The 26,823-nt window shown below is 40.2% G+C and overlaps 1 protein-coding gene across 1 annotated transcript in view; it reads right to left on the bottom strand.

Moving 5' to 3' along the window:
* Su(Tpl) (Suppressor of Triplolethal) overlaps positions 1-23,235 on the bottom strand; it is a 310,141-nt gene extending 286,906 nt beyond the window's left edge. The window contains exon 1 of the mRNA XM_071594264.1: positions 23,104-23,235. Within this exon, the coding sequence (XP_071450365.1) occupies positions 23,104-23,235 (132 nt within the window). The remainder of the gene's footprint in view (positions 1-23,103) is intronic.
* Positions 23,236-26,823: the final 3,588 nt, after the last annotated feature.

The following is a 26,823-nucleotide window of genomic DNA, read 5'->3' as shown; positions in this document are numbered from 1 at the left end:
TTCACACCTTCGTTCCCACTCCACGCCGTCCTACAAGCCTAGCTAGCATACATATTCTCTTTCTTCATCTGCCCGCTTGTACTTAAACTCCACAGAAAACCACAGTCCACTGAAAAGTGTTAAGATGACAAGAACTAAGTCCACGCATTGAAAAAAAGCGAGCAACTATTCGAGAAGTTGATATCGAAGGTGGCATTAGCTAGCATACATATTCTCCTACAAGCTCCTACAAGCCTAGCTAGCATACATATTCTCTTTCTTCATCTGCCCGCTTGTACTTAAACTCCACAGAAAACCACAGTCCACTGAAAAGTGTTAAGATGACAAGAACTAAGTCCACGCATTGAAAAAAAGCGAGCAACTATTCGAGAAGTTGATATCGAAGGTGGCATTAGCTAGCATACATATTCTCCTACAAGCTCCTACAAGCCTAGCTAGCATACATATTCTCTTTCTTCATCTGCCCGCTTGTACTTAAACTCCACAGAAAACCACAGTCCACTGAAAAGTGTTAAGATGACAAGAACTAAGTCCACGCATTGAAAAAAAGCGAGCAACTATTCGAGAAGTTGATATCGAAGGTGGCATTAGCAAAGCCGTAAGACATTTCGATACATCGATTTAGATACGCGTTTTAGAGCCACGTGAAAATGCGACATATGGCTCTGTGGTACGATACCATACAGCGGTATGAGGTACGATATGATGGGTAGTAATTTACCATAAGGAAATACATAAGGAAGCGATTCGTTAAACATTAGACTGTCTACTTTTCTATTAAGTGAGTCGAGGACGACTGGTGCGGTAGAGGAAATAAGATTGGAGGCATGGGGAATGTGGTAACGAAGGATGACAAAAAGTTTATAGACGGCATCAAAAACGAAGAAGAACTTCGAAGATAGCAGGTGAGGAGAGAAGCAAAAGGGGGACATATAACATAGGAGGAAAGTGCCAAGAAGGGAATCAAGGGAAAGATAGTCAGGGAACAGAATAGTTCCCTAACGGATAATTTCTAACCAATCCTCATTTTTATAAACCATGACGGTACTGGGAATAGGTAAACGCAATATCGTTCATTTAAAAGTCGAAATAAAAGGACCGACACAACTATCCGATAAAAGAATGCGATAATTTCAAATTCAAATATCGCCCGGCCCAAAGACAACGGACTTGGGAGACAACCAAATCATCACTCAGCCAATCGCCTTCCCATCCGACCACGCCGCGGAAGCATTCTAAGCGTCTCAGCTAACGAGGTCCGCGCGCCCACTGCTACCGAGGCGCGCACGTGTCTAGTACACCCAGCCTTCCCCAACACCCAGATAGCCTGGCTCGCACGTGGGGAAGCACCCGAAATCGACTTGCTGCGGGGAAGGAGGCGCCAACACGCTTATCCCTCCCCTAAATACGTAATCATTTGAATGCTCGAGTGCCCTCACAACTGGTGAGGAAAACCTCACCCGGCCGCCAGCCACTCCATATTTACTAAACCATCATTCAATAAGTCCCGGGACTTATTGAACGGGATATATTTTGGGATGCGCAAGGTAAAATTCACATAGACTACCTTAAAAAGGAGAAATCTATCAATAGCGATTATTACATTGAGTTATGGGTGCTTTTGAAGGACGAAATCGCAAAAGACGACCACACATGAAGAAGAAAAAAATCATCTTTCATCACGACAATGCACCGTGTGCCACAAGTCAATGAAAACAACACCGAAATTGAACGAGTTGGGCTTCAATCTGCTGCTTCCCCATCCACCATACTCTCTCTCCAGATCTAGCCCCCAGCGACCACTGGATGTTTCCTGATCTCAAAAAGATGCCCCAGGGAAAAAGATTTGGCTCGAATGAGGCAGTCATCACTGATCAACTGATGCTTATTTTGAGAGGACACGGACAAATAGTTTTGCAAGCATGATATCGAAACGTTAGAAAAGCATTGGAATGATTGCATAGCTCTTGAAGGTGGTTATGCTGATGAATAAAAATGAATTTTTAGAAACAAATGTTGTTTTCTAAGTCATCCTCGGGACTAATTGAACGATAGGCTAGGATACAATGGGGTGGCGGTTCTACTTGAGTAAGGAGGCATGCTGGACACGCTAGGACACACCCTTATATGAGTATTTCTTTTATTCACACGAGACATCCATTCGCCATGCAAATACGCACGCACCAAGGTTTCCATGGGGAAAAAGTCCTCAAGGTAGCCTGAGCGACATTACGTACGTGACTCAGTGAGTGATTTTGATTTTACTGATCTTTTTTATTTACCTAGGAAACATGAGAACCTTATTGTATCGCAGCGGTAATAAATTATTGAGAGAAAGGGTAATTTTACCGCAAATTCTACGAGCATACATATTCATTAGGATTTATGCACGGAGTTCACTTTCCAACGGCTAATAGACTTAAAATATCAGGCTAGGAGAGAAAGGATGAGATCGAAACGTGGCCCTACCGAAGGGCGGGAGGAGGGAGAGGCCTGACGCAGGGCACTGGTACGAGGAGAGGAGGAAAGTAATTTGGTATATCTTGAGGCACGCCCTTTCACTTAATATCACAATTATATGAAACCGGGATGGGAAGATTTACAGAAGATGGGAAAAGAAGCACGAGTTCGGGAAGATGTCGATGAAAGGAGTTCTCGAGGGAAATGGAGAGATGGTCAGATAATGAACACGTTAGTTTGGAAGGTCGAATTAATCCTCCGAAGGCTAATCCAGGATTGGAATTCATTATAATAATAAATTCCAGTCATTAATGTTTCAAAGAAATCACATTCCGAACTCAGACGATCAGAGGAAGTTTGTGTCGACGAAGTCGAGTTCTATTGAAAATATTGAAATAGAAAATTGTTTGAAGCGAACTTGTGTGAAAAAACGCGCTGGGATGAGAAACGATCAAAATAAAATTATGCCCTTTATGGACTTGGCGAAAGGGTAAATACAAACAGCTAAATCAATGCAGAACAACTACATCCTCCAAAATACTCCGTCGTTGTTAAGGGGTTTTTTGAACTTCCGAGTGACTGATAAAGACCAATTCGGTTTTCATTATTTCCCCCACGAGAATACACTCCGAAGGTAGATTGCGAAACGAGCCTAATCGAATTTCATCAAAATCTAAACGCATTCAAAAATCGATTCGGCCACTTTTTTCAATTAAAAAAAATTAAATATACCCTGCAAGTAACCGCCAGGGTGTGTGGCAGGGGGTGAAAACACGCCAGACTGATTTTGACCCGAACATGCCAATACCGCGGTCGGAAATTTTATTCCGATCCCTTATCATTCGTGGAAAAAATTACATCTTAAATCTGTTCTACACTTAATCTCTCTAATTTTATTAGCATGATCTCTCCTACCTTAGTAGGATTGGGGTAATAATACATTTTCAACATTACTGCAAAAGAGACGACCTTCCAATTAATGCAAGAGCCGGTACAGTTTGCCTTGACACGCGACGTACACATAGTGTTCTTATTTTAAAGTCGAAATTAGGTTACCAGACCCACGGCTACGTCAAGGATCACTCATTTCCCAAATTCGACATGCAATCTCCATTGATTGATTTTTTTATGCCTATACAGTTGAGTGGAATGCAGATGAGCGGGAAATTCGAAACGGAAAACGTGTAAGGGATGGAAAGTTGGGCAAGGCAGGGGAGGAGAGGGGACCGCTGAGGACTGAGATAGAAAAAGCAATGCTAGGCAAGTAAGGTCGAAGAACGGGTATGCTGTAGGGAGTGAATTAGATAGAGAGAGAATGCGGATTAAAAAATGGCTTTTTCTAGCGAATATTTTTGCGTCGTTCCGCATTATGTGAGGCTTAAGATGACTCTGTTAAAAGTTACTGCTGCGGCATCTCCCGCAGTTTCTTTGGAAAGTGTACCGTTGGCTAGTCTCCGCGCCATTTTTAAACCTACATTAACCGATAGAAGATTTAATTAATAAATAACGCAGTTGCAAGTGCACGGGGAATTGGAAAAGGCACTTAGGAACTAGAATGTTAAGACGAAGGACGCTATTCCGCGGGAGAACCATGTTGGCAGTTGGTAATCGAAATTAAATTAAAAATCCTTCGACTCAAAAAGTATTCAAAACGTTTTCGAAAATGACCTCAACGACATTGTGTTAATGTGTGAAGCGAACGGTAAAAACGGCCGTTTGAATATCATGGGAAGAATCAACCCCAGCCTTACTCTTACACATACGCAAAGGATATGGCGAGGGGAAAAAAATATTTAAAATACATATGAATAAATTAAAATAAATAAAATAATGACAAATTAAATATTTAACAAATTTTGATTTATTTTTAATTAGAATTATTTATTAATTTTTACTTGTTTGTTTTTAAAATTGCTTTATTATTATTTTTTATCCTCTAATTTCCCTCACCATACATACCCTTTGCCCATTTGTAAGACGAGTGCGGCTTGGGTTGATTCTTCCCATGGCATTGCGCCAATCACCGCGTCAACCAACGCGTACATACGAGAGGTCATTAAACACAAAACGAATAAATAAAGGCAGTTAATGAATATAATAAGCGTACCTAATGAATGTGTCTTTGGATTCTCACCACAGTGGTATGAATCCAGCCCAATGAACTCTTCGCGTAGGGTTGGCGAGGACAAAGCTCGCACCACCGTTGGGATTGGCGGGACGGACGGGGGAGGGGGAGAGCTCTTTCGGGGGCAGGTGGGGGGTGCGAAAATGGGTAAGGGGATGGGGTGGGAAAAGATCGATCCCGGTTAAAAACAAAGCAGAATCTCGAGGGCGCATCCGCTCAACGTCGGAGTTACGCATAACCTGCAATCGATACATCCAGGGCCTTCGGGTGAGGGGGTGTTGGGTGGGGTTTTTGTATTTGGCGGCGAACAGGGCAGGCAAGCAGGGCATGAGACATCAGGAGTGGTGAGCCCTCCCTTTCTTCGGCCCAGGCCAAGCAAGAGGTCGCTTGTGGTGGACAACAGTGGTGGTCGTGGAGGTATTTTAAGAAGACGGACATAGTATGTAAAAAACGGTGCAATCGACCATGGGCGCCTTATTAAATACGAAATATTTCAGTAGCGCTGCGAAAGATATGATTAGAGACTTTAAAATATCAAAGTTGCGTTGCTAAGCAGTTGGAGAACGCATTCCATCACCAAGGTGAACACCAAAATACGTCGAAATTGGCGTCTGGTTTTCAAATGAGGATGGATCATCTCATTTCATCGACGTTTTAACCATGGACGAAACAAGGTTCTGACGAACCCTACGGTGCAATTGGAAATCGAACCAGAAGAAAATACATAAAATATATTGGGAGCATGACAGATACATTTAGGCTCTCCATTCCCTCTCAAAACTACACATGTGTATCTGAATGGTAGTGATCACATTTCGATTTCGATTTAAATGATTGGTACAGATTTGTGCAGACGTTCAAAAATCCTTCGATCTGTGTGTACTTTCAATAAATAAATAAATAAATAAAGAAATAAATATATATATATATATATATATATATATATATATATATATATATATATATGAGTCTTACTTGAAGGCCTCTGAGAAGGCCGAAAGCTCAAACAATCTACTATGTGAGTATCCTTTTAAGTGTTATCTATTGTATTTATTTGTGTTCTATTGTGCCGTCGAATTGTTGTATGTATTTTTGTATGCATATATATATATATATATACACACACACACATATATACACTCATATATATATAATATCCATAAATATACACACACACATATATATATATATACACACACACACCCACATGCATATGTATGTATGTATATATATATATATATATATATATATATATATATATATATATATATATATATATATATATATATATATATATATATATATATATATATACATGTATATGGTGAACTACATGCAGGTTTTGTGCGCAGTTACATGGAGACGGAAATAACACCCGACAACAGGCGAGTGCGCGATTGAAAATGGGGTTGACGACCTCTTTATCACGAAAGAAGGTGTATTATTCATAAGCACATGATACCCTCATTACCCAAAGGTGTACACACAATAATCAAAGGACAAAAATTGCAGGCTAAACACAGGTTTTCAAGACAACAAAAAATAGACTCAAAATAAGACGTTTCCGGATAGTTTCTGCAGTTAGAATAGCTCAAGGAAATTTGCTACACAACTTAACTTTTATTATAGTCTACATAAATCCTCCTGATAATCGAATTTCTTAAAAAATAAACACAAGTTAGAGAAAGATTTCTTTAAACTAAGTAGGAGAAGTATATGACCAGACATATGTGCGTATAGAAAATGCCGTTACTGAAACACGCCATCTTGTTTATTTGAAATCTTATATTTATTGACATTATTGCCATGGATAAAACTGAGATCATTTGCGACCGAGTAAAAATGATGGTTTTAATAGTGGAAAAAACAGGTCCAATTCTACAATTTAAACAAAGAAACCGATTTTTTGGGTAGTTTTCTTACGTTTCATTCCACATCCATCCATAATTTAAACATGAGCGTAAAGAAAAGGCCATTCCTGAAACACTCCATCTTGTTTATTTTGAAATTTATATTTGTTGACATTTTTGCCATAGATATTCATATATAACTGGAAAATATGCAAACCAATTTAAAATAACGGTTTCATTTATGGAAAAAACAGCTTTAAATACACTTTCCTTCCCGAAATCGCACCAACTTTCCACGACACGTTTGCAAATTTCCTGAACCTTTCCCGACATAACTAGAGTTGCAAAAAAAATCCAGGACATTTCGAGTATTTTTTTCTCGAGGTGCGTGTCCATCCTGATGGTCTATTAATAGCATGGTCCATTTGTGAGAGCATGCCTCCTCCTGTGCTTGGGTCGCAGGTTGCCGAACACGAGTGCTAACGACTGGAGGTCTTCGCATCCGCACCATAGTAACGAGGCAGCCTCCCCCCCCCCTTCGCACACGCGCAGAGGGTGGGGAGAGAGAGAGAGGAGAAATGGGAGGCACTGGAATGAAAGTGGAAGACAAGAGCGAAGCAATCCAATTTCGATGGGGAGAGAGGCTCCCCTCTTATAACGGAAAATGGAGGGAAAAAAAAGCAACAAATGGGAGGGGGGAAAAGGGGTGGTGGGGTATTATATTCAACCCCCACCCCTTGAAAACCCGTCTTCCGACCCCTTTCACCCTTGGAAAGGCGTAGGTGGTAGGCAAAGGGGAGGGGGGGGGTAGCAGGAGGGTAAACGGAGCGGCGGTAGTTTCTAGGAGGGGTGAGAACACACGACAGGACTCCCGATGCAACGTGTTGCATCACGGCGGGGAAATGGCGCCCGGTTGCCATGGAGACGGCGCCGACCAATCCCGATTTACTTTCCATCTCGTCGCAAAAGTAAACAGAGCGACGCAATAGGGGAAACGAGAGGCCGTGGGGGCGGAATGGGGGGGGGCGGGGAGGGGGGGGGTTGAACACAATGAACCAATAAGCTGCGCTTTCGCTCTCGCTCTTATCATGCCCGTTTTACTACCGAACGAAACAATATCGGCTTGAAGAGGGCATTTTCGATTCCTCCTCTTCGAAGCAACATTTTAACTGAGAAGGCAATTAAAAAAATATCGATACGGAAGACGGAGCATAGGTCAGATACATACATAGGGTATTTTAAAAGTCGTGCACACTATTCCCATATCACGTCATTCTTCGTGAAAAAAATGATAAAATAATCCATTGACAACATTTCGGTTGATGCTTTACTATCTCGATTAAATATCTGGCAACTTGGCAACGCCGCGGGGAGGGGGGGGAGATGAATTAACGAGGTCTTAATGGAGGGGCGAAAGTAGGATTCGACTCAAGTCACTTACAAGTTTGTGCAAAGACAAAGCGAGAGATTTTCACCCGAAATACGTAATTTGAATTCTTAATTGTGGTTCTCTATATTATTCCTTCTCTCTAAGAAACATTTCCATATATTATATTTAAATGCCTATTATTTAATACTCGATCAGAAAAATGTTCATTAAAATGTTTAATCGTTATTTCTGACCTCCTTACATAAAACTATTAATTCAATTTTCCATTCCCTCAACTCTTTTTGTACGTGCACATACATCTACATCTACATAATACCCCGAAAGCCGCCGCAAGGGCGTGTGGCGGGGGGTGTACATCACATATGCATGTAATTATAAAATTTATTCCTAATATAGTATGTTTACGACGATGGGTTACATGGAAGAAGGGACTATTAGGTCTCAATTTCGCCAAAATATATACATCTTTCTATCTACCTCTTTTGCGCCAACATCCGGGAAAACGACTAGGCGGAAAAAATGATTTTCACTAAAAGAAACGAGGTTTACCTATAGAATAACATTCATGTCATTAAATCCCTCTCAAATTAATAAACTTTAAAAAAACTGCCATTAACTAACCTTTTTTTTTTTACATTCCATTTTCCCACCTTCTAAAAACCTGCCCAAACGGCGCGACCTGCTCAAGCTTAGGCCCTTTAATATTGATCTTAGACACCCGATTTCTTGAGAACCACATTACGTTCTAGTCTGTTTCCTTCTCGCCGCTCCTCGCCCCCTGCCAATCACACATTCTGTTACTTATCCGCGCAATAGCCTCACGCAAATAAAAAAACGAGATGGCTACCGGGAAATACGAATTGAAGTTTCGGAAAAATCTCTCAGAGAAGACAAAAAATCGGAACTGAAATCCACGGACAGGCGGAGTACGCAAAGCCAAACGAAATATACGAGCAGGTTTGTTCCCTTAAGTTTCCGCGATGCCGAAATTAAGGTTCGCGAAGTCGCAGACCGTGCGAAGTTGTTTTGTAGGGGGTTGAAACGTGAGGGGGTTGGGGGGGGGATATGGGGTGTTTATGTGTGTGTGGATCGAGGGGAGGACAGGCGTGAGATGGATAGAGATTTCACCTGTTGGGGAAGAACGAGTCAAACAACTTTCGCGGGCCATTAAAAAAAATACTAAAAAAAGCGCGCAGGCGATCGGCGTGTGCTTTGGATGCATTGCGATAAAGAACGAACCAGTCGATGGGCGTCGGGAGAACCGAAACGCCACCCCCCCCCCCCTACGGAATGGGATGAGATGGCGAGAGTGGTGTGCCCGTTGGTCGGGGGAAAGGAGACCGATCGCGGTCCAATCGGTGACCAATACCAACTTGGCCGCGCACTGAAACTCATGCTTACGTATGGCGAAGCATTTCCGCAAGGACCACCGACGGAGAATGAATACTTGACCGTGACATGGGAGGATGAGTGCTCCCGATGGCGAGATGAGAGACAGTCACGCAACAGTAACGCGAAAACACATCAGCCGTTACTAAATATCATTGTTGCGAGGGTAGGCTGAAAACTATTGCACACATGCTTTTAGACAACAAACAAAATGACCTTCAGAAGTACTCCTCGTGGCATGAGGAGGTAACATTCTCCCTCAAAACGCATGCGCAGGTTTGAGGTCGTTATATTCATCCAGTGTTTTTTGAGAAGCGGAAGTATGGAGACGTATTCTAGTGCCATGCCAACGCGAGTTGCCAACCGATGCGAGGGGATTTACCTTACGATTTGGGTATATCCTCTCTATCAAACGTCACTAAACCATTTTTCAGGATCACCCACCTTCATCCCTGTCGTTAATTTTGGCACTTAAGTTAAGTGTTTTTTGGCCATTACGCCAATCCCATTAAACGCTGAGTGACCACTTATGGGGTTGTATGGGGAGTGGCAGGGGGGGTTAGCTGACTAATAATGTTTTTGGAATTACTCTTTGAGCATTTGAGAATTAGGGCGCGTGCTGCGTATAAGAGCACATTTATAAACCGTTGTCATGACAAACTGAGCGCCGTATCTTGTTAATTAGAGAACTAGGCAGGGAATCACTAAGGGAGCGAATGTTAAATAAATTACAGAATAAATCTCTTGCATAAAATGAAAGGACATCTCTTTGGCAATGATGTTGAAAATCTATTATTAACCCCACCGTACTACGATAGGGGAGATCATACTAATAAAATTAGAGAGATTAGTGAGAGCAGTAATTTAAGGGTCAGACCCTTTAAGAGAAACGAACTACGGATAACTGAAGAAAGTGGAAGACATTAGGATAGTGCTTGGAAGAAATTAGCAATTATTATCACGACGACAAAGAACAGACGCATTACACTTTCATGCACCACATTTTAGCGAGTTATCTTAAGGACGAAGTTAAAATAACGTCTTCTCCGTTAGAACGTTTTTCAAGTGGCTATTCAAATAATCTCGGAAGCATGACCCTTTTCCCCCGACCCAGTTACTCGGGCGCTTAACGCAACCACACATTCGACCGAAGGACGCCAGTTCGAATCATCCTCGGGAATGGATGCGACGCTGCAAAGCGATTTCATTCTCGGAGAAGAATGCGATTCAAAACAGCTGACCTCGGGAGCAACGCAAAAAAAAACAAAAGCACAACCATCGCGCGCATGGACCACGCAACAACACAAATATTTTAATTCATATAAACCAACCACTCGCGTCTTAAGAAAGAATGAGATTCACAAGAAGGTCAAGTTAAACATTGAAGTGCAGGACGAAATAAGATGGAGCTGAATAAAGCTCTTTACGATAACACGAGCGTGGAAACGAAAGGGGAACCTGGACGAATTCCGAAAGATGCCGAAGGGGAAACAAAGAAAGTTATCGCGTAAAGTCGGAAAGGGCAGAAAAGTGTGCACAGGTCATATGGAGAGTCTGGCGGAAGGTTGAAGGTCGAAATGGAAGGGACGATATTAGGTGTGCGAAATAGAGGAAGGTAGGTAGAACGAACGGAATAAGGAAATTTAAACGCTATGTGCAAACAATAAGGAAGTTGCGCGCGATGCGCAGTAATACGCAACAATGACTGTTGGGGAAAATTCATCCCATCCCCGCCAGATAGTGCGGCGGTCTTCCTGACGATGCGAACCTTAATTCCCTTAAGGTAGGAAGAAGTATCCTTCCTGAATCAGCGCCATTTTTCCCAATGCAAAGAGAGCGAGCAAACTTTCTATTCATGGTGTGTACAACTTCCCACAGCGCTGCCGAGATTGATATTTGATTCGACTGAACGCGCGGACGACAGGGTGCTCGCTCGCGTGAAAAAAAACATCACTTCCCAAGGGAGGCGAGGAACGAGAGCACACTTTTGGCCCAGTGATTTTGTGTTTTTGCTTCGCCAATTCACTAAAGAGGAGTCCTTGCCATATCCGCAGTCGTAAAGGCACCGGAATCTCAACCATTCCCATTGATTTCCATCGTTTAATTAGCATAAAAATTACAAATTTGCAAGCTTGAGACGTATCGTAATTATAAAATATATATAATTTCGCACAAACGATATTAGCTACATGGTCAGTCAAATTGAAGCCATGATAGTTAATCATAACCTTATTTATTTCCAATATTAAGCAGCGTTTCCGTTTGAATTCCCTCTCAACGGATGGCCCACAACCACACAGAAGGTTTGTACAAAAAGTACCGGCAAAATTTTTTTTCCTGACGTGGGCGTCAAGTGCTGAATTCAGACCGTCGGTTAAGTGTGCGCATGATCGCCGATCGTATATTTGCATTGATAAGATGGCAGGGCACACACCATTATCAGTGAACATTTGCCGATGCGAAATTCTGATCTGCGCTAAACTCGTACCGAAGGCCTTGAGCGCTTGAGGCTCCGAAGTAACCGACTGCCTGACGAAAAACCGGCATCGCGACGATTCCCCAACCTCCTTACAGCTCCAACTTGGCACCAGCAGACTATTTCCTACTCCAAAAATTTAAATTCGCCCACAAGTACAACATCATGTGACCCAAAGTGCCGTCAAAAGAAACTTGCACGCGTGCCCTACAAGGACCTCCCTGAATCCGCCAACCAGGGATCCTCCGAGTCGTGGAAAAGGCGCTGGCATAAGTATGTCGACGCTCAAGGGATGTACTTGGAAGAATTTGGAGGAATTGCAGCAATATCCGAAATAAATCCATTTTTCCGAAACATTCTTACACAAATCATGTACAAGCAGTCACGAAGGGGTGAGAATCCGGAGTCGATCGCTTCGACACCGCGCCATTTTCGCCTTTCTTAAATAGTCCTACTCAGAATTGATGTAATCGTCAAAGAGTTCCCAGTTGCGGCAGTAGAGGGCTTCAGGGCGTCGTACATCAAGAACGGGGGCGTCTTCATCCCATTGCGCTGCTAGCGAAGGGAGTTGGCAATGACGCATTGTGACGTCACGAACTTTCTACCAACCTTTTCCAACAATGAGGATATATGCATAAGGCGCCACGTGGCACACACTATGCATGGGATTAAGTGCACTAATAAAGATTTAAAAAAAAACATAAGCTAATATAATACGTTTCCACAACTTTGTTGTCTAATAAAAAATTATCGAGTGATTAATTAGAACCATTTAATTAAAAAAGAGGATTTGCCAAATAATTTAACAGTATTATAATTGACGCCTGATAAGGTGTTTTTAACGATCCAATAAAAGTAATTGATAAACGTGTAAGGGATAATAATGAAAAGATGGAAATGTAAGCGGAAACTTCCAAGGGGAAAACTCCATGGAACATAACAATATACGAGCTGTAACCATGAAGACCAAGTTCTATCAAATGGATGCTGGTTCCGTAAGAATGTGAAACACTGTCCAGCGAAGAACAAGTGCGTATCACATGTTTGAATGAGTAAGAAACGCGAAGGAGAGCAGGAAAAATAATAGCCGGAGAGGAAAATTCTCCGCCGGAGAAATAGTGCTTTTGATGACCTCAGTGAGAAGTGGACGGGACCTCCATTTCCTGGAAAGGGACGGTCCGTCAAGGGACATGCTAAAGGGCACCAGGGTGACAGGTGAGGCCAAGGACATGAACACGAAGAAGAGAAGGAACGTGGCCGATTATTGGAAGGAGGATATGGCAATGCAATGGGCGGGACCTGTATCAGCAAAACACTTATTGTGACCTTTTAAATCATCGTTTTCCCGATGCATCGCACACCTCCCGGAATGCTATAAATCGGGGTTTAACCCTCTCTTAGGAAACGTCCCGAAAATCATCGAGCCCCGTAAGGTCATTTCCAACATGAATTTTGGATTGTGGACCACTAACATACGGCGATCTCATCTTACGTAATATAGGTGTAATTACCATTAAATACAAGGCGTATGTATGATATACAGTAGTATATTGAAAGGTCTCTCTGGCAATGAGGCTGAAGGTTAATTATTGGCCACACCGTACTATAAGTAGTGTCTTACAGGATCTACCCTTTCGGAAACCGTGCTGATATTTCATTAATAACTCCCGATTATCGAAGTGTCTAACGATCTAAATAGCAGCGAAGTGTTCCATAATCGCACGAAATGGATGCGAGGGAAATCGGTTTGTAGCTGCTCGGTTTCTCCTTGTCTCCTTTTTTAATTATTGGTGTTACGTTAGCCGTTACGTCTTCTTCTACCCAGGCCCAAGAACTTTCATCGATGACAGATACCTATCGTATTATACCCAGTACCTGAATTAATTCTTCGAACATCTTTAAGACGAGATTTCTCTCGGGACATTACAGGACATTTTCTACGAATAGCCGGAATTTCAATGGAGTCAATTGAATCTGGATCTTAAGGCCAATTTACAAGATGCTTATCGCAATCCCGGGATCGGTTTTGAATTCTGGACATACACTTAATTATCGTTAAAAAGAGGAGGAATCGAATTCGAGAAATTAGTAGAATTCGATTGGCGGCGCTAAAAAGATAAATGACTACGAAACTTTGTATATTTTATCCGATTCTTAAATTCAAGGACCAATCACGGACAAGCAGAAACTTTTCAAGAGACTACAGATTATTGCGCCGGAATGAATATTATTTTACCTTCAAACAATTATGTTTACGAATACAAAAACACATTTACAGTCGCGAGTTGAATTATGTAAATGGGTTTATATTTTATTTGTGAGCCCAGCAAGCCACCGCTACGGTGTGGGGCACTAAGATCTCATCCAACATGGAAGACCATCATCTGAAGTAATTATAGTGCAAAGCGGCCCTTTGGACTGTCATGACTTCCCGACCGAGAATGGTATCTTCTCACCGGCTTTCCTAAAGTGATCCGGAACAAAAAAACTCGACGGAACGAAAACACAACCTTTGAATTGAAACCATTTAAGAAACAATATTTCTCATTGGTAGCAGTCGGTCACCGATGAAGATTCCACCCCCACTCCGTCGACCGCCCTTAAAGAATTAGGCCAGTCCATTCCTCAAATGAGGCACGCGGGGTGTAGTGGCGCCCGACCCAAATATGCGGCCCCAACCGGATAATGCAATGGCTTCCCGAGCCCGACGGCCGGGGGTGGCGAGCTTTGAATGTTTCAAAATGACGACATTTCCTCGCTAATAGGACACACCACCCGAATCCGTCGTCCATCCAACCGCTGCCCGAAAAGAGCGAGTCTTGACACATCATTCGTCACCAACGACAACCAAACAACGAACGTTTTCCTCTGTTGCCTTGCGCCGAGAAACAATGTCCCTTTGTTTGGGAAACAGAGATTGAATTTTCACCGATGAGTAAAGGAAATGGAGAGGCTCTCGCCTCCGTTTGCGGTTCCGAGCGACTGAAGACGAAATACGCGAATAGAAGAAGAGTGTCCTCGGCTTGAAATAGGCTTGGGGACATAGAGCACATGCCGAATTTACGTTCCAATTGGCTCGCAACTGTTGGTCGCTTACGATGTCCCCTCGGTGATCACTGACCTATTCCCCACGGCGTACGGAATGTGGAATGTAACGCCCACGTTAACACACATTCGTGGTCCACTAAATACTCGCGAAGGTGGATTAATCGCCGAATTGGATCGCGTGCAGCGTAAAGGAGCAAGATTATTAAAACGTTGTTAAGATAAACTTAATAGCGTATCCAAAATATCAGACGAATTAGGCTGGGAATCACTCACGGAGCGAAGGTTACATTACAGATCAAGACTACGGCATAAATTGGAAGGACGTCTCTTTAGCAGTGATGTTGAAAATGTATTATTGCCCCCATCGCACTACGGTAGGAAGATGCCATTTTTCCTACGAAAGATAGGTGATCATAACAACCTTTCCCGACCGGAGTTTGGGTCATATTCGGCTCAGAATTAGTCCGGTGTGCATTCAACCCCTGACACACGCCCTGGCGGTGGCTGGCTAGGTACTAAAGCAAACAAATGCAAATTCGTTGCGAAGCTACCGTTCACCTCCGCAGCGAAAGAAATAGTGCTTATTCGTCTCGCAAAGACTGATCTAAGACTATAAAACCCATGTGGTTGGGATCTCGGCGCCCGGAGGTTCGTGGAATTCCGTCCCGAACCCTAGGCTCGGAGCCGGAAATTACCTAAACCTTACCCTACGCATAGTTATAATCCGAACGAAAAGAATTTATGAAAACAATTAAGTGATTATTTCAGACGTTTTCCGCCTTTTTAACTTTCCAAAAATGGTGTGACGCCTGAATTTTTTAACAGATTATTTGCAAGAACAACTCGGCTTTCTCTCAATGCCGAGCATCTATGGAAGCCAGCATGCCGCTGGGAATGAAATAAAAGCTCCTGTGACCACGGGTATCCCACGGGACGAAACACCATGGTATCACGGCACCATGATTGAGGAAGGACTCGAACATTGCACCACCACTTGGTTATTGAAAGAGGGGAAATGAAACCCACAGGTCATCCCGTTCCGCTCTCTTCATGCACGGATGAAAATCATTGAATGATGCTCTCAAATGCCTGAGGGCACAAAAACAAGAGGGCTAACCAAAAGAGGAAGACGATGTTTCCGAAGGTCACATGTCCGGCGAAGAACCCCCCGAGACAAAAGCGGTGCTCCGGACACATCATCTGTCCACCCTTTCTTCAGTTCAAGGTGAGCGGTGAATCTAGGCGGTTCTGCAGCATTTCCACGGGTAGGTGCTAATTAAGGCCGTCAGAATGCAGTGACGGCGAATTCCCTTATCAGGCGAGGACAGAAAAATACCGCTTCCATCATAACCTTCACCTTTCCCGATGCCAAAAAGACAACGGTGCCAGACAAAACTACCGGAGTCAGCCTTAATGTCCGAGAAGGAGCTCTACAGCTAGCGCCGTTCTAGACGACATAAAAATTCCTAAGGTCTCTCAAATTAGCGCACCGGTTGGCAGGAGTCATCGACGAACTGCGTGATTTGAGGTCATCGGTCGGGGTGGAGAGAGACAAAGGAAGAAAACAATTGAAAGAAGACAACGGATATTTTTTCCTCCAATTCTGAATTGACACACCCATTACGCATTTTATTAATCTATAATATATACATATATATATATACATATATATATATATATATATATATATATATATATATATATATATATATATGTATATTTTTTTTAACCATAAACACAAAAATCAACCCTAAGATCGGTTTATTAGGTAATGGTAGAGTTCACCCAGTACTAATCCCGACGCGGTGTGAAATTCACACATCAGGGTAGGGGGGCCAGTTCCTTTCCCTGAGCCGGTTATGGTTTCCCAGATATATATATATATATATATATATATATATATATATATATATATATATATATATATATATATATATATATATATACACACACACACACACATATATATACATATAAATATATATACAATTATATATACAAATATATATATATATACATATAAATATATATACAATTACATATACAAATATATATACAAATATATATATATATATACATACATATATATACTAAGGACTATATACACAGTGGTCAGCGAGTGTAACGTAGGCGGATATAGCGTCTGAGAATGAAACCTAACGGATAGACGGTTGAGGCGTCCGTGAAAACGAATGGAAAGACAAGTAATCGCGTACATATTACACGATCTATATAAGTCCTTCAAGTTGGCAATCCAAGATCCGTCTTCCAGGACAGCGTGAGGCTAAACCTACGTACATCATATTGGAGCCAGGCAATATTAGTTGAAAAATGTTTCATGTATGTCACCCGATGATGATGCACAGCATCGAAACCATGGACTTGTGGAGAATTAAATCTTAATGTGGAAGTGTGAAGTTTCTCTTTGTAACCTTATCATGAAGGAATTCCACAAAGTAATGCCTGTAACTGTTATGTTCAACGTACATCAATTTTCATTACCTGAATTTCGTGAAAACTATTCTCATTAGACCATCTTCACAGACATGCTTCTTCTCTATGCCCTGCAATTACTAAGACAACATTTATGAAGGAGCAAGTTATTTGCTAACCCAAGAACTGCAAGAGGTTATGTGCATAACATGAAGCCAAATTATTACGTTCGGACTGGCTACCCGTAATGCTGTGGCAGCGAACAAAAAGAATGTTTACGCTAAAATACAGAAACTATTGTTGCAACAAATATTCTCTTGCCTCACGTCTCTTATAGACCTCTCCATCGACAGAAGATGGAGTCGGGGTCGATAAAACTACTTGGAATATCCGGGATCTACGAGACATTTGCTCACGTTTTACTCATGATAACTATTAAGTACCCCTCCACACTGTAGACCACAGTTTTTCAAGGCAAATTGGTTTGCCGTGGAACATCTTCATGGCACACATGCACCACAACCCAAGGGTGTATGGCAGGGGATGAATCACACCAGCCACGCATATATTTTGTTACTTGAACGTTACTGACAAAAAATGTTAAATAATTTAAATAATCAAAAAAATTATTGAAATATCTTAAACGTACTACGGTACCTAAATGAAAAATAGTTCTCAACGCCTGTGTGGTGATCAGCTAGTAAGAAGATCAATACAATAATAATGGCAATATAAAATACTGAGCAAACGCTAGGCTACATCGCATATTCATCTTAACGCCTTGGCTTGCGGTTATACTTATCCCTCATCTTTCGTAAAAGATAAAATCATTCAAATGAGTCATCGAATTTTGAACTGCCGAAGAGGTGGCAAAGGAAGTTAAGCACGCAAAGTAATCAAAGGTCTTTGTAATCCAGTCCAGAGGAGATTTAAATAAAATGATTTGTAACTTCGACTTAGACGAGACAAAAAATCCAGTTACGCAAAACCCACTTCGGCTGCGCCTCAGAAGTAAGTGGATATCCTGGCCGATTCAGGGTTTCACAAATAACAAATCCGGGGCACAAAACACAACCGGAGGCCATAAGAGAGGTGACCAGACACAACATTCGGTTTCGCGGTATCACAAGATGATTGAGAACACGCATATAAAGAACGAACAACATAAACAACAAACAATAAGAATAATATTGTATACTTCCGCACAATATCGAACTCACGAAATCAGTCTTAAGCACGCCGGTTCCCAATTTTCCGAACAATTAGCCCGAATGTCACTTGGCTTGTTGTCCTGCCATTACTTGACCTACTCGGTTCATCTGGCCACCCTACGTGCAGTCAAGGTCATTTTTAACATGCACTTACACTTCGCAAATAACATCGAGAAAAGATTTTATGCCCGAAACACCGATGAGGGAATTTTTCGAAAACATTTTCCGATTTTGAAATGTAGGGCATTTGATAAATTTAAATCACTAAATGGGTAATTAACCCACGAAACGGAGCCCGCCTGGTCACCGTAATTAAAACAGAGGACGCGTTCCAACCGGAGACCATCATATCAACAGTCGAACGTACAGCCAGGTTTTTTTAAGCGGCGTTATCGCTCGCCAATGAAGATGGGGTCCTTGAGGGGGCGGAGAGAGATAATTGTCAAGTGCAGGTCTCCATCTACCCAGATTCGGCTATGGACCTCTTCTATGGACAATGGCAGGGGGAGTGGGTGGCGTCAAATAATCCTTGCGGTTGTTGGGGGAGTAAATAGGGTTGGGGGCAACTCCTGTACTGGTCCAAACCGAAGCCCCGGTCTAACCCAGGCAAGGGTAAGCTGCCATATCCGGAATCAGATTGCATACATAGAATGCCAAAAAGCCCTTCGAGAATCGCGTGAACGAGAAGATCATCTCTCGATCCTACATAAGGGGAGTGGGAAGAGAAATTAAAAAAATATTATAGCATCAACCGCTCAGCGCCTCGTCAGCTGACATCCCCAGTCTTGATTTTATCGTGATTCTAGGGCGTCAAAGTTCACTCCGGCTGTCATTTAAAAAAATATAAAAAAACCGAAACCCTTCCAACCATCTGCACGCTTTCGGTGGTGAGCGAGATGCAAGTTGAGTGCTAAAATTGGTTCCGCAGAATTCCCAACTTGTGCCACTATTAATTAAGCACTAATGCATTCATTTTGGGCGGGTTCCATTTCAAATTAATTCATCACCTTATGGATCAATCGCATATCACTTATTAAAAAAACTGCCTTAGAATTTACCACACACACACATCCTACTTCGCGGGCGATCACTATTAACTACTGGCAGATCATGCGGAAGGACGTACGACTATCCAACCTCAATTTCATACATAAATATTATACGTAGATTCTCATCGAGAACTAAAATACATTTCATCACTTATTCCATCGGAAAACAGACGGAATAAACACTGAAAATAACTCCATATGGTCCAGCAGTCAAACATAATTGAAACCAAAAACACCTGGTACGAAAGTCAATTCCTTTGCATTCCCTGCTGTCATTCATTTATTAATGTAAAAGAAACATCCTAATTCGTAGACATTAAACCATTGAAAAGGTCCCACGTTGAAATACCACTGTGTTTTCAGTCGGTCAACTTTCAATGTCGACTGTGCCGAGTGATATTTTTATTATTATGATAACTACATATTACCCAGCAAGCCACCGCTAGGGTTTGGTGATTACACACCAAACTAAAATAGCATAAATAGAACCAGAGGTTCTTGCGAGGAACTGGTATTCAGCATTAAACAACGTAATCATTCCCAATATTGCCTCCACAAACAGGGTCGGCATTATGATACCACTGCATTAACGGCGAAAAACAAAAACGCAAAGATGAACTGGAAACCTAAGAGGAAGTCAAAGCTTAATTTGTGCCCTGGAACACGTACAAGCACAGGCCCACAGCTTATGTAGATCACCTTCATCATCGTTCTCTGTCAACACTTGGAAGAATATCCCAGCAATCCGACACACCTCGTCCGGGCACGGCTAATGCACTAGCTTTTGTTTCGCAAACACTTGGTCCGAGGACTGACAGTCGAAATTCCGCATTTTGGTATACATTTTTTTACCATATCGTACGACGAACAAAATCTCACCGAGCAGTATGGTGGAAGGTTCCCGACGACACCATGAAGTCGAACGTACAGTTTGTAATAAGACTCCTATGTATCCTGCAATTCCTTGCTTTGTTTACGTTTTCACGAGTTCTATTTTTATCTACGCCGTTAGAATGACCACTGATTTTATCCGGTTGAGCCTCGAAATTTTAGTTTCATCCACACAACGGCGGTCGTCAAGAAGTCTTTCCACTTAAAAAAAACGTCGTTGAACATGAAGAAACAACTACGAAAGAGCATATATGGGGTTTAATATAGCACAGATATCGCTGCTATTAGTAGCACATTCAACACATATGGTGATGGTCCACATCACAGCATCACTTTCCAGAAAACAGCTCCCAAGCTTGGGGAAGCGACAGTTTATCAGAGCACTCTCGACGACATACATAGACACCAACGATAAAAATTACAACAATATGGTATGGTTTCCAATTATTTACGTCAGAAACTGCTCATGTGAACATGGGCAACACTTCGGCGAACACACACTAGACAGAATGGCCGACACTTCCTCGACAATTAACCTTTCATGCATTGTCGCAAACCGAAGTTACTTAAACGAATATTGACACTAAATGCTCACGAATGCGCACGTATTGCCTCCATATATTCACAAACACTATCCGGGATGATAAATTTAACTCCTTGTCTCAGATTAATGCAGAGTAATTCCATTTACATTTGCACAAAACCTATCACCAAAGCACTGTTCGACACTTAAATTGTTCATCATTAACGTCCACCCAGTAAATCTGCACTGATCTGGACAAATATGTTCCTTTGAGCATCCTTTAACCACAGGAAAAATACCTCGAAACTCAGGCAAAACGCCATGAAATCACACAAAACACTTAAATCTCAATTTGAAAAATAACCAAGGAAAGGGATCAGCGTAAAACAATACCCATATCAGTCACATGGCGAAAGTAAATACGTGAAATAAAATCCACTCCTAAAAGTAACCCACGCACACAAGCAAAATCTTCAACCAACACCCGAGACATAAAAATAAATAGAAATACAAATATAAAATAGCACAATGGACGGACTATAGTAGACGAACAGTAGGTATTATGCAAGGCATTATGAACGTCCACAACAGGCAATTTGAACTATGCTTTAGCACATAATGGAGTTATCACTGCAAAAATTCATGACACCAGTTGGCAATGGAATGCATAACCTACATAAATATATCAATATAAGTAAGGTAAGAAAAGAACAGACGAAAATATCTAAATGAAGACGACCAGATGTACTTAACAGGTAAATTAAGCCTTCACATCTTTATTACATTATCTATTCAGTGATATAATCACAGAGAATGCGAAATCACTTAAAAAACAAACGACGGACGGAGTGTACTACATGGAAAGGTGTCTGCAACCAAAGAGACTTAAAAAGGAGAATAAAAAAACACTTTCCCCTCATGGATGTGCACCCAAATGAATGTTCAGACAAAATGGAATTAGGAACCTTATACTAGTCTACAAAAATATAAAATCCAAACTCCTGGGATCTGGACGAAATATTTATGGAGTCAATACCATTGGTTAAGCGTACAAATTTACAGAACATGAGAACGAAAATAGGGATATTGGCTTCTAAACTACAATTGTCATTTTAAAGTAATTAGATCGCGATCGATAAAACCAACTTTGAAATCTCAGAGAGCCACGCACACGGAAGTTGGCGAGTAGCGATTCATGCTAGGGAAAGCGTGTGTCAAAATTACAATTAGAATATTTACACCTAACATCAAAAGGAATATTCGATCGCATATATCATGTACACGAAACTCGGACGAATACGAAAACCTACATATAAATTTCTAACAGGATTAGAAAAAGTCACGTTCACCAAACTCACCGCATTCGTCTCCTTGTTGCAAGGATTTAATCAACAGTTTTGAAAATGAAAGCGTTACAAAGGCAACAAAAACTAACTACTCCACTGGCGACAAAATACAACAGCACACACAACCACACGTCTGCAATGATATCGCCTTCTCTATGTAAGAATGTTCAATTAAAAACCCAGAGTGCCTAGATGATAATATGTCAATGTAATTAATAAACGAAACACTGGAATAGTTCATTACGCACAGTACTTCCCTACTCCAGTAAGTACTAAGAAAATTAAAATCAGCGAGGACAAAATTGTAATATGGTAAGAAGTAAAACACACATAAATACGGTAAAATACTATTTATAATAATAACGAAGTTTCCGAACCCCTTAAAATATTAGCCAGGACCACGGAATCGATATATAATTGCAATTATTCGTCGAAAATATAATTATATGATGCTAAATTAAGAGCTACACCGAGTTTTCACATCACACACGAAATCCTAATTCAATATCAGTAGTTGCAGAATACATGAATGAACACAACTATTGCATGAAGATTCGCCAAAAAAAACACACTAATTAACCTCAATCTACATCCTAATTACACTCAACCAATACCCCAAAAATAGGCTTAAAACAGGTTTCCTTTGACCTGTTGACGTGGCGTGAAGTCAAAATGTTCGTAGTATGAAAAATCTTGGATAACATGTTCTACTGATGAGTTGTAAATAAAGAAGAGGGTTTGCTGACCAACATATATTCGCCTAACGAACACACGTTGCCCACAAATAATGTAAATTTTGTCTCGAAATATGGCGACTTGCTTCATACCTCCTAACCAGAATGGATTCAGTACAACTTTTGAAAGCCTTTTATGCACAACTTATAAATTATGAGGAAAAAATAATTATCTTACCTTATTCTTCAGATAATCATCGATCGCTCGGTACGCAGAATCAGTTAACTTCACGAATATTAAGGACTTATTTTCATGAAAATTTCCCTGCGATGACAATCCATACTGAACACCTGCTACAAGAGCCGCCATTTCTGTCTGTTAAACTTCAGGCCAGCTGACGTCGAAAAACCAATGAAAAACATTAATCCCCAATTCAAATATATAACCTTAAAAATAACATAATAATGTATATTATTAATTTAGAAAATTATTTATAAAGGGATAAATATCAACTATAGCGTATTTATTAATAGATTTATATACTTTTCAACTTGTTGCAGACGATTTTGGAATGCAGAGCAATGCGGCATCTATCGATTATTCGGTGAAACTAACATGACAAAAAACGGTAAAGTGGCAGTTTGAATGGTATATGTAATTCTTAAGAAATGGTGCTTCTGTTGAGTCGTGTTTAATGATTTTCTGATTGCATACCTTAGATCGTATGTGTGAAATAAAATGCATATATCTGTACTATCTAGATTTGTGCAACCTAATTTCACCTTATAACACATAAAAACTATCGTAGCAACTACTTACTACTACTACTATGTACAAATCTTCTCAAATTCTTAGGAAATTTCTACATATGTGGAATAAGGTTTGTCTTACACGTAAATAAGTTTGATCAGTGTACTATTAGCCATTGCTTCGTTTTACTTACTACATCAAGATTTTGAGGAGTATGGTTATATATGTTTAACTATGATAACAGATGTTCAGACTCGGTTGAGGTTACTGAATCAATTAGACTCATTAAATAACATGTCATTTACATTTAGTTAAGATTAAATTGACAAATATGTCACAAGCATCAGATTTCGTTACCTTTATAATGGTTGGAGGCTCGTAGTGAGCTCTAAAAATTAGTTAAATACGTTCCATTAATGGTGATAACTCATTAGTATGTTTGTTTCTGATAACTGACCCTAAAGCCATATTCATACAGGATTATGAATAGATTTTAGTATCACTACGACCTCCTTGTGACCTTTGAAAATTAATGTAATTCATCAAATTGAATTGTTGTACTGAAACCATAAAAAAATAAACTTTTATTTTCCCTGCATCTTTGGAAAACATGCACTTGAACGTACTAGAATATAATGCTGCCTGTAATACACATGTGTGTAACTGTAATATATAAATGCCAATAAATTTTTTTTGGATTAGACGACCAGAAAATAATGCAGTGTTCCACCTTTTCATCAAATATGTTGCATTATAGAGCAGCTCAATGGGGAATTGAAAGTATATGGTGCAAAATAATTGCATGAGTGTTGCTGTAGTTCCCAAGGCAGATAGATACACATACTCTTTTTATAATCTAGCAAAATTAAACCATTCATCTATCCTTGGGATAAAGGTGGGAGCAGTCAGCATTACTGTATGATTACTCATATTTTCATTATTTATATCTCTAAAAAACTTTTATCTTTTATGATTTTCTTCAGTGTGGCTTGGGTGAAAAAACCTATTACTCCAGTGAACTGATCAAAAGACTAGCTGTGGAACTGGGAAATAGTTCTAATTCTAGAATATAAGGGAATGTTAGCCATTAGTTCAAATAAAATGCAAGTTGTTTAAGTTTGGGACGCCTTAAAGAATGGGTAATGACCCCAATATATCAGGAGATGAGTTTACAAGTCAATGTAATATGACACATTGTATTATGGCAATGGATATTTTTAACTAGTAACTGGCTATTATTACAATTAAATTAACATTGGAAATGAAAACATAGTAACTTTGTTATTCCATAGAAAATTTATTACAGTACCACCTGGGTTTCCACATTCAACGTCATCTTCAGGTGGTGTCGAAATGCGGGTCGAATGGTAATAAATTTTCTGTGGAATCACTAAGTTACTATTTTTTCATTTTCAATGGGAATGGATTCCATAAAGTTACGGCGGAAACCATCAACGATTAGATTAACTGTACTATGTGCTATGAAATTACTCTAGCACCAAGGATGATAACCGCAACTGGTATTTTTGTAAAGCATTGTGGGTAGCAATCATCTAAATCTGGCTTGGATTTTTACCTTCCTTAAAGAAGTCAATTAGCAATATATTGGCAAGGGCAAATGAGGTAATCTCAAATCAACCGTGGCTCATTGAGGACTGGACGCTGAAAATATTCCAGTATCAGTTAGATAAGTTAATGATAGTGTACCCGAATAAATACTACTAAAAGTTGTAAGATTGCAGTAAATTACTGTGGAAAGTAGTTTTTCTCAGTTCCTTTCACAAAACCAACTACTAATAAATATCTGCCACTGTTTAGTAACTATATTAGGCGGTGTTGACCTAACTTGGATAGGTCACCAATGTACTAGTACTTTGTTTTTTGGGATGAGTTACAAATTGGGGAAGAAAAAGTGATAGTGCACAAACAAGGACATTAGCACAGTGCCATTTTGTTGCCAGTTTTGAGTGCTGAATGGGAAAATCTTGCCAACTATGTACAACTTAAAAGAAATAAACCTTATGGTCATAATCTACACTGTTCAAGGGAATTGGTATACATCTATCGATTGGCAATCATTCATATATTGCATTCACACGGATGAGTCTACAGGTATGGTGGGAAGTGAAATAATATTAAAATAGATAGCCTTTGGCCCCCTCCGTAAGCCTACAGTGACTAATGCCAACACCATTATAGCAGTGAAAAACATCTTAAAATCTTGAGCAACATTTAAAATTTTCTAATGAGAATTTGAAGGCCGGGTAACACTAATTGAAATTCTGCGTAAAGCTTGATATTTCCTTTTTTATTTTGAAACTTGTACATTCTTCCATACCAAATAAAATTTCACCAACTTAGAACAGAATTGTACATGAAATTGTATAAATAGAATATTTAATACTATAGCTTTTGATGCCTTACAAGTTTTCCAGTCTGCAGAGTCCCTGCAGACTTTCACATAGTTTCTTTGCACAGTGGTCCAGCTTTATACATAAAATAGAAAAAGGGACTTTCTACTCAACTAAGGCAAGTGCGTGGAAATCTCACTTGTGCTTTAGAGATGCAGAAAGGTGTAAAAATAAATTTAAATGTGATTCAAGATTTACCATGGATGATTTGGCCAATATAGTCAATATATTCACAAATAAGTACATACAGTTCCATTGGTTTCTTCTTAGTTGTAACTTTCAAATTAATATTGTTAAAATATTGCGAATTTCTCATGCATTATTAACTCATGAAGTTTTGATGAATGCAGCAGGTTTAATACTTTGCGTAGCCATAAATAAATATAGCCCATCTCTGATTGTATCCTGCTACACCATATTATCCGTTTTTAAAGCTAAATATCAGCTTGTCAATCCAGTAGAATAAAATAAAATTCTGCTTATTTTAATTCTTTAATTCCATGTAAAATTTTTAATTCCTTAAGTATTTTCCCTGTTGTTTTATTTAGAAATGCAATTCATAGGTTTGCATTCTCAATTATTTGTTTTTACATTGGAACCGAGCATAAAAACAAATATGCATAGAAAGGCATTTTGGTATTTAAAACATCTTAAATATATTGCACACTCCTCATTGTCTCTGCATAATTTGGAAAGATTAATTGTATGTTAAACAAACATTTGCAAATTTAATGCAAAACATGCCCACAGTAAGAAGAGTTTTCTTCCAAGATGCCACAGCAACTCTTTCAACAAA

This window comes from Hetaerina americana, unplaced genomic scaffold (genome assembly GCF_022747635.1).
Source record: "Hetaerina americana unplaced genomic scaffold, ioHetAmer1.1.p SCAF_6, whole genome shotgun sequence".
NCBI lineage: Eukaryota > Metazoa > Arthropoda > Insecta > Odonata > Calopterygidae > Hetaerina > Hetaerina americana.
Note: the sequence above shows the minus strand (reverse complement) of the source record. Positions and strands in the feature narration are given on the sequence as shown.